General features: G+C 39.9%; 1 protein-coding gene across 12 annotated transcripts in view; it reads right to left on the reverse strand.

Annotated features, from left to right (window-relative positions):
* Positions 1-10,101, reverse strand: part of LOC123985437 (von Willebrand factor A domain-containing protein 5A-like) — a 73,675-nt gene that overhangs the window by 43,316 nt on the left and 20,258 nt on the right. The window contains exons 15-19 of one of the 12 annotated variants that reach the window (XM_046072934.1): positions 6,709-6,756; positions 5,213-5,278; positions 1,669-1,788; positions 1,120-1,179; positions 305-453 (exon numbers count right to left, since the gene is read on the reverse strand). The exons of 10 other annotated variants lie outside the window; for them this stretch is intronic. In XM_046072934.1, coding sequence (XP_045928890.1) covers positions 305-453; positions 1,120-1,179; positions 1,669-1,788; positions 5,213-5,278; positions 6,709-6,756 — 443 coding nt within the window. The remainder of the gene's footprint in view (positions 1-304; positions 454-1,119; positions 1,180-1,668; positions 1,789-5,212; positions 5,279-6,708; positions 6,757-10,101) is intronic. One more of the 12 variants, XM_046072936.1, reaches the window with a different exon arrangement.

The raw sequence follows: 10,101 nt of genomic DNA on the forward strand, positions 1-10,101 counted from the left end.
AAGAGCTTTAAAAATGATCAATAAAATTTTAAAGTCATTTCTAAAACATACTAGGAGCCAGGTATACATTGGTTCTCAGAGGGTGCTTAGGGGCTTGAGTATCACCAGTATTTTTGTTTTCATGCACTGACATATCTTTTGTCTTCCGAATCTTCATTTTCATTTCTTTTGGTTTGTTTAATGTTGTGTTGGTTTGGTTCCATATGTTTTATTACTTCTTCTCTATTGTTTCTATATAAACCATGTCATGAATACTATCTTATAATTAACCCCTTTATTATTATTATTTTTGACCATAACCCACCGATGCAGGTTTAGGGTTCTCCACCTCCTCGCTGGTCTTTCCCAGTGCAGCAGCCAGAGCTGGATCCAGCACCCAGCTGCCAGACGCCTTCTGGAGGGAGACCAACTGCAGCAAAGGGTCTCTGGGCGGCTGTTTGGGCAAATGGATTTCTGAGGAGAAAATCAAAGAAAAGAGCAAAGATAAAATAATCTTTTTCTCATTTTTGCCTATTTGATATTAATGTGTTGATATACTGTAGTGAAACATATTTGAATGCATTTTGCCGATTAGTTTTTGAATGTACATCATAAAGTCATTTTGTTGCTACCACTGGGGAATCATTCTATCCTCACCTTTTTTGACAATTATTGAAAATTAAACATTAAAAATTTTAGCCTCTCATGTAAGTTGGGTTTATAGTGCTAAAATAGACTGTGTCTGACTAAGAAATTAAATAAGTCACAAAGTCTTGACTTGATAATGTATAGAATCAATAAAGAACCAGATGTGGGCAAAACAAGAGTCTACAGCCATGTTAGCAGCTCTGCGAGTTTGCGCTTAGGCACAGTGGTGCTTTGAGCTAAATGCAAACATGCTAGCAGCTAGTATGCCATGTTAGCAGCTCTGCGAGTTTGCGCTTAGGCACAGTGGTGCTTTGAGCTAAATGCAAACATGCTCACAATGATAATGTTTACAGGTATTTGGTCATAAATCAAAGTATTAGACAAAACAAACATTTGACCTGTGCAACATGAAAACTTGAGGGAGACACAAGTGTGTGCTCCACATTTGATGGAAAACCATCTAGTAGTTGTCTTCAATAACCTCTTACTTACCATCCAAGCTGCATGGAGAGACAGTGTCATCAAACAGTGAATCCTCACTTGCGTCCATCACTTAAAGCAAAAAAGAGAAGTGGAATGTTACACAAAGGCAACAACAGTAAGTATCAGGAAGAAGTTTCTGAAGTTTCAGTGACCTAAAATGAACAAAACAGTGTACGTGTGGACAGGGTCTGAGTCACAAAAAACCCTAGTCCTTTCACAGCTCTGCTTGTGAGTTAAACCATATATTGCCACCAGAAGAAATTAATCTAATGTGGTGCTTTTTGTTTTGCTTCGATTCGGGTGAGCAACACATCTTCTTGTGGTCAATGGTTGCATAAGGATAAAAATGTTTTTTTGAATTATTTCACAACAAAAAGGCCCCAAAAATGAACGTTAAACTGTAAAATGCATGACTCCGTAAAGTCCATTAAAGGTATTATTTGGCAGCTGTCAAGGTGCAGAGCAAACAGTGAGCAATGTTCACTATAATGTAATATCTGCACTGACATGCTGTAAATAATAAAATGTGCTTTATTATTCTACTTCCTTTCTACTTACAATCAGCATCACAACTGGATGGTATCTGTGGAGGCTGGTAATGAGCAGCACCATCAGTCTGCAGATGCTTCTGAACTGGTTTCCTCAAGAGACCCTTCTTCTTTTTCTTCTTATCCAACACTGTTATGTTATAAACACAGTCTGATATAGCTTACGCCTCAGTGCCACAGAACTCATTGACTGGTCAAAAACTATTATTATCATTATTATTATTATTATTAAGAATACACACAAAAGCCACATTGGGCATTTTAGTGAAATGTGCCTTTATTATGATTAACACCTCCAGTGTAGTTTATTCCTTCAGCAGTCTGCCCAGCAAAGAGCTACTCTCCAGTGTAGTGGGACAACAGTGTGGATTTGTGCATTTTATATTAAATAAATTTGGAGCTACTCCAAATCCCTCTTTTCCTCTCCCAGAGAGGAGCAGGGGTGTTAAAGATCAACTTCAACAGACTGCTAAAGAGACCCCAACAGAAAGGGGGTGGAAAAGTTGCTTTCTCTAAGTGCTATCCCTGAGCAGCCTGATCATAAAACTGGCACCTTTTTGATCTACAAAGCTGATAACGCGGTGCCTGACTGTTAAACTGACAAAGGGACATTAACCAGCGATTAGCATTTCCCTGAACAGCCTATCAGAATCTCCTTGGATGGGGCAGGAAATCCTAAACTGCCCCCCCCCCCCACACGTAACTGTGGCAACTGACCTTGCTCTGTGTTTCATGTTTCATTACCCCATCAAAGGGATACTCCTTGTCTCAACTAAGTGTGATATAACCCAGAACAGCCAAACTTTAAATAACCAAAGACTGCAGTCTCCAAAGACTCAAAGCATTTAATTAAGTTTAATTAAATCTTTGTTACCATGTTGTTGCTATCTCTTGTTGATATTAGTGCTGAAAAGTATCTAAATAAGTTACTTTTGCAGTGTTTTTTTTAATTTTCAGCAAGATTAAGGACACCCCTTCATCTTATAGTGTAACCAATGCTTGTTCACAATACTTTCTCACAAAATTCCTTTAGAAATGATGATAAAGAAATGTCATACTATACTCTATTAATTATCCAGCTTGAATTTAAGAATTCCCCAGTTCCTAAGGAAAAGATTGTTTTGGGTTAATCTAAGCTTTCCTCATGTAACCTGAGCTCCCCCAAGTGGACGAAATAAGTATTACACACCATCGTTGGAATTGGCGTTAATGTATAAATGTCGCCCACTTATCCTGTTACTAAATGCTTAACTTAAAACTGTACAACTGTTTGACCATTGAGGTTTGATTGTGGAAAATATTTGATTATAATACGCGCAAATAGATTTTGTTTTTTAGACATTTAAAGTTTAGAAAGGCAGTCCCTCGGGAAACCGGAAATGTTCCCTCGGGAACAAAGGACTGCCCTCTGGGGAACCACGCCCCAGACAACAAAAGAGCGACACGCGACGTCGTTCGCTCTCTCTGCTCTGCTCTTCCCCTCATGCCCTGGTCTTCCGCTCTGCTCTCTGGACGCTTCGGCACACGTCCGGCGTGCCTCTCCAGGCAACGCCCTAAGAGTTCGACCAGCGCAACAGGCCTTTGTTCATTTGAAGCTACACACGCAAAGTGCCGCGACATCGATCTGTCCCTCAGTTTGTTTTATTTTCTTTCTTTCTTTTGTTTTGTTAAAGTTATCAGTCCATTAAGTTACACTGCACTAATTCAGGAACGACCAAGTTCCCTTTTAAGCTTGTTCGTGAGCCAACTTCACCGAGGTCAGACCAAGCCACGTGGTCTCGCCAGCAGCAACGAAGGAAACCTGAAAACAGCCGAATTGCCAGACGGAGGAGGCGTTTTCTTCAGTCAGACACGGAGAACCCCGGAGAATCCCTAGTAAGCTAGTGTGGGACCCATGCAACAGGCCAAAGCAGGCCGTCGACAAGCCGTAAGATCTAACAAACATTCTGTGATCAGGGATGTCCGGTAATGTCAATATTTCCCTTTTAACTCCTAAACTCATAGCTTACTTTCATTAGTTCTCCTCTGCTGTATGAGTCAAATTCTTCCCACAATCGAACCTCCATTTCTCATTGTTCAGCCATTGTTTATTTTCCCTGTATTTAACCACCCGTTTATATTGCTTTAGTAAACGTTAGTTAATAAATTCACTGTAATCAAGAAACTGTGTGTGTTGCCTATTTCCAAGTCCCTGCCAAGAGAATTGACCCTTTAGATATGAGACTGACTGATTGATTTAAGATAATTTATCGATTATTATCTAACGGATCACTAGTAATAATTGTATAATTATTAAAAGCTACCTAGAGGTCCGGAGACTCTATGATTATAACAACTCCGGTGGTGCCCCGAAACGAGGAATATTTTTTTGATTTTATGAATATTAAAATTCATAATTGGGTATTAATTCTCATAAATTTATTAAAATTCATAACTAATTTAGCCATGCTACACCAGACATCAAAAATGCATGTGCAGAGTTGTTTCAGAATAAATCCACTAGCAGTGATCATTATGAAGCAATATGTCACCCAATGCAATGGTATGGCTCTGTAACGTGGGACAATGACAATTCTAGAAAATTCCGTTTCAGTCAGAGACACCTACGTCAAGAAATTTACAGCAAAGGGTTGTGAGACTTTTCTTTTGATATATAGTGTGCACTAGGCTGAACAATAAATCAGAAATTCATAGAATTTGCAATATGGCCTAGAAAAATTCTCAAATCGAGGAGGAGACGCAATATTTGTTGAAGGATTAATGTGTCAAAATATAATTTTAAATTAAATATTGTCGTGCTGCAGAGATGTTTTACACCACATTCTACAGACTTAACAAAACATTTGTTAACAAATTATCATTCCCTAACATCCTTAATATCCTATGTCAAAAATTATTTGCATGCATTTATTCCTTCCTTATTTGCTAATTCCTTATTATCAGGCTGCCCAAATAAGTCCCTTGAGACTCTCTAGCTGACACCATCATATTTTAAAGAGCTCATAGTACCTTACTACCCCACCAGAGCACTGCGCTCCCAGAATGCAGGGTTACTTGTGGTTCCTAGTGTCTCTAAAAGTCGAATGGGAACAGTTTGGGAAAGGTTTTCCTTTTTCTTTTTTTCCTATTTTCTAATTACTAGTTATTGGGACACAACATACAAAACGAAAATCCGTTGGCTGCCAAGTACGCAGAACCACAGCCTTCAGCAATCAAGCTCCTTTCCTGTGGAACCAGGTTCCAGTTTGGGTTCAGGAGGCAGACACCATCTCCACATTTAAAAGTGGGCTTAAGACTTTCCTTTTTGATAGGCCTTAGTGAGGGCTGGTTCAGGTCAGTCCTTAGTTATGCTGCTATAGGCCTACGTTCAAGTTCTTTATCATTGTCATGATTGTCTTCTGTTCTTCACATATTGACTGAACAGTACTGACTGAATGCCTACTGTACAAATAGTATTTAAATTAAAGCTGCAAATGTGTTTTGTTTATATTGATTTACTGTATTATAAAACATAGACAGATGTGTGTTGCATAACAATTTAGCTTTTAACTTACAAATCATGGGTCCACCACCACACAACATCGCAGGACATGGCGCCATACAGGCCATCATCATGGGCCCTTTTGGATAAAAAAAAGAAAGTAGAGGGTCAAGCCATTAAATGGTAATTATTAAACAAAAAAAAATTAAATCTAAACAAGCACTTAAAAATAGTATTTAAATATTCAAAAGGTTGTTTTATACAAACAGGACAGATGTGAACACGCAAACTAGGGGTTTGAATCTTCAGTATTTCATTATCTGATTCAAAAATCGATTGTAGATTCAGTACATAGGGGTGCTAATTTCTGGATCTACTCCAGTCTGCTGTGTGTTAAGACAGGTGGTGTGGCAAATTATGGCATGAAAGCAGCTCTGGGTGATGGTCTATGATGTGAGCCAGAGCATTTATAGCGTTCCCGAAGTACTTGATTTTCATTTTGCTTGGGCCAATGTTACTGGGGGTAACAATTTTGATAACAGTAATTTTCCATGTAAAAACATTTCATAGTTCCAGCATTACATATGTGAAGATAATTTGTTTTGTTATTTTTAATAATTACATAATTATTTTGAGGTTGGACTGTTGGTTGGACACAACAAGCTTTATTCACTGAGTACTTTGAATACATTTTCCTGATTATACTTTTAGTAAGTAAGAAACTAACATTTCCAATGCCAGACTTTTACTTCCAACAGAGTATTTTTACAGTGTGGTCTTTTTACTGAAGTAAAGGATCGGAGTACATCCTCCACCACTGCTCCGTCTATAAAGGTAAAGGCTAACTATGTTTTCTAACAGGTTAGGTTAGCACACCCACAGCCTACCTGCACCTCTGTGTTACAGGCCGAGCCACCCCTTTAAGGAAAGTGGCCTTGTGGGTAACCTGTGTGTGTGTGACTAGGTTTGTTGTGAGAAGTGAGTCTCTCCCGGTGTGTGACAGAAGTACCACACGCACATTGCTGCACTCCCAGAAAAGTGTGTGTAACGTCGTAACGTGGCTATTATTTATATTATAGTTACTGAAAGTATCATGTTTGCTGTCACAGAAGAGAAGAACAGTCCCTGTTCATATTGCTAAAGCATCCTTCTGCATTTAGCTAGATAACCATAGCGACAGTGGACAGCAAGGGTCAATCCAAGACTTGCAATAAAATTACTGATAGTCATTCCACAACCGATGTGCAGAGTCGATGCAAAACAACTCTTGGTCAGTCAAATGTGTTGCAGTGATGAGTTTGTAGTGCAGAAGACCTCTTTCAGCAACCCACCAACGGTGGCTAACCTTATTTATTTTATTTGCCAATGTAGTTTTGTTAATTTTGGGCCCTGTCTGAGAGCCAAAGTTACATCTTTTAGGGGGTATAGCCTGTACAAAATAGTACGACACCTATTATATAAATAGTATTTCAAAATAAAGCTGCAAATATGTTGTTTACATTAAATTACTGTATTTATAAAACATAGAAAGATGTGTTCCATTTGTATTCATCATTTTAGTAATCTTACTGCCTGGACCACCACTGGACATCGGACGACAGGCCATCATCATGGGCACTTTGGGATAAAAAAAAATATAAAAGGTCAATCCATTTCACGATAATTATTAAACAGAAAATATACCATCTAACCTAACTTTATATTATAATAATGATCAACAACAAGCAGTTAAAATAGTGCCTAAAATTTTTTCAAATATTCCGTATTCAAAGGTTTTTACATTCAGACATGTGAACACACAAACACTGTGAGCAAAGAACAAATGCTAGCTCTTATATCCAATTAAATGAAGTTATAAGTCATTAAATGATTACGGATTGTCTTAATGTTAAGCAGAACATGATCACGTCTCTCTAAACTATTATTCATGGTCAGCTATAGAGTCTCTTAAGTAGAGGGTGACTTTTATTTACACTCACTGGGTGTTGGAACATTTCTGTGCACCAGAGGTCCTTGAATCGCCTCGCCATCGCCTTTGTTGACAGCAATGAAGGCAGTGAAGGAACTGCTCACTCCTGATTGGACACTGAGCTCCACCACCTTCTCCTTCACTCCTCCATCTTGCTGTCCTCTGCGGTCTCTCTCCTCCATCTCCAGGGAACGAATCAGAGTCCGAGCAGCCAACCTGTGGACCGTTAATCTGCAGACAGTTGTGATTGAGTGAAATGTACAGAATGTCTAGATAATCATGTGTCTGCATAAAATACCAGATAACTTCTCAGCATACTGATTATGTTGGCCAGTAACAGACTGACTTTGTGGTTTAGACTCTTGGTGAGAGGGTGAGAGAGAGAGAGAGAGAGAGAGAGAGAGGCAAAGTGCTTTACATAAAAGCACCATAGGGAAATATATATATATGAAAAACAAAAAAACACATCTACCAAAGACCTATCTATAGATGTTTTTGTTTCTTGTATTTTACATTTATCTGAATTAAACTCAGCATTTGTAAGTCCAGGACCAAATGCATAACAGTGTTTTCTGAACACTTACCCAGAGTCCTCTGCAGGTCTGAGACTGAAGTGGAGCTTGTTCTGAGAGGGATGACCTGCCAGGCTGTACTTCACCGTCACACAGCCCTCTGCTGCCTCTGAACTCTGAGAAAGCATTAGTGTTAGAAACCATGTGTGTTAATGTGGTAACATACCAGATGGAAAAGAATAATAGGTATTTCATTGTGAGATGGTGCTGCTCCTACCTGTCCGGTGAGCTGGGCATAAATCAGTGACCTCTGACCCTGGAAAAGTGCTGTAATTGGTGGAGAGAGGACAGTGGCAGACACTCCCTTTGGCAAATCCCACGTGACTGAGATGTCCACCACAGCTGGCTGCAGAGCAAATCGCAGCGACTGCATCACCTGGTGGGAACAAAACACAAAGTCATGAACGGGCACTGGGTCTTTACTAACTGGAACCATGATTTCTGTCTGAATACAATTTTTGTTGCATAATTTAATATAAAAGCTTTTATGTTTTTAATGTCTTTCTTACTTTGGGTTGCATCCTGTCAGTCCCTGTGATGAACTGAGCGTGACCTCCTCCTTCCTTGGCCAACCCATTGATAAGAGCAGAGCTGGCCCCTTCCCCAATCCCAAAAGAGAAACACCTACAATACAGTAGTTTTGTTTTTAACGCACACAGCACAACAACATGGGCCAAACTCTGCTAATTGTAGTGTTTGTTGTGTTCTGTGTTTTTGTGGCCTCACCTGTGGGAACCTGAATTCTTCTTCACCAGATTCATAATGTCTTTGGTGTTCCACACCTCTCCATCAGTGAAGACAAATAGCTAGAGGAGGAGAGTTTGCATATCACTCAAAGCAGGGTGCGAACTATGGGGGAGTCAGGCGGTGTGTGTGCGCGTGTGTGTGTGTGTGTGTGTGTGTGTGTGTGTGTGTGTGTGTGTGTGTATATATCACCTGTCTAGGATGATTTAGAATGCAGGGCTGACTGTAAATGTGTTCGAGGGACCTCAGGATCTCTGTTCCTCCCAGATCAGCGCCCATCTCCTCAACTTTCTTCAGAGCCTCTTCCATGGTCTTCTGGCTGTACTCCACACTCTTACTGCCATCACAAACACACACATGCAAGAACAGATGAACATTAACACACACATGCACAAACAATAACACCAAAGACAGGAATACATTTGTTGGACCGAGTGACATGAGTGACTTACGGGAAGATGTGTTCATAGCTGGACCCGAAGCTGTAGATGTTGAAATAGCAGCCCATTGGTAAGCTTTTCAAAAGGAGCAGCAGAGTATCCTTAAAGGGAAGAGAGAAATGATAGTGAAGGCCACTGTGTGAGAGGGACACTGAATGATTTTATTACACAATGTACACATGATGGTTACCCTGGCACTGCCAATGCGAGTCTGATCACTACTGCTGTTGTTCATAGGACAATCCATACTTCCAGATCGATCCAATAAGAACACAAACTCTCCACATGAGGCGACTGAAGACATCACAGCCTGGGGGAACTCAGGGTACAGGCTCAGCATCACCACTGGATCACCCATCAGAGTGCCTGAAACACAGACGAGAGACAGAAAAATGACCACAAATAAGGATTTTACTATTTATTCCAACATCTGTGGAAAGAGTACAAAAATATTCTACTTAAGTACGATTACTTTGATGAACTGTTACTTAGTTAGCAACAAGTAAAATTACTGGTATAAAAATAAAAAGTAGCTCATTTAAAATTTACTCAGAGTAAACAATACTTAGTTAACCTACTTTTTTAACCTAAAATAACTTATTTGGGGGAGCTGGGGACTTTCCGTAGCTAGAGTCATTCCTGTCTTTGAGGCACTCGCAAACATGCATTTTTTTTACTCAGTAACGGTTGTGACTTAAAATGTAGCAAAGTACTTCAAACAAAACATACTTAAGTAAAAGCAAAATTAAAGAGTACACAAGAAAACACTCAATTATAATAACACGAGTAACTGTAATTTGTTACTTTCCACCTCTGCATGTAACTCACCCATTGGAGGATGATGAACTCTTCCATTACAAAGTAACAACTTCACTAAAGTTTACTCACCAGGCTTGGCAGAGGCCTGTCCTGCCTCCACCACAGCAGTGGGCTGGTGGGCATCTTTGTAATAAATCAGCAGTTCAACATCTCTGTCAAACTTATGTCCTGCAGCCAACTTCACCTGCAGATCACAAAACACATTTATACCTATAAATAAAGTGATACATCTTGTATTGAAGAACACAGCGCACATCTCTACCTACCGTGGCCTGGGTTTGCTCTGTGTTGAGGTACTGCAGAGGGTCCAGGGAACAGTTGGACTCTACTTTAGAGACTGGACGAGGAGAGGACACTCGGGCAGAGAAGGACAGACTGTAGGGCACCAGAGAGGCTGGAACAGCAGTCACCTGGACAC

This window comes from Micropterus dolomieu, linkage group LG17 (genome assembly GCF_021292245.1).
Source record: "Micropterus dolomieu isolate WLL.071019.BEF.003 ecotype Adirondacks linkage group LG17, ASM2129224v1, whole genome shotgun sequence".
In the NCBI taxonomy this organism is placed as follows: domain Eukaryota; kingdom Metazoa; phylum Chordata; class Actinopteri; order Centrarchiformes; family Centrarchidae; genus Micropterus; species Micropterus dolomieu.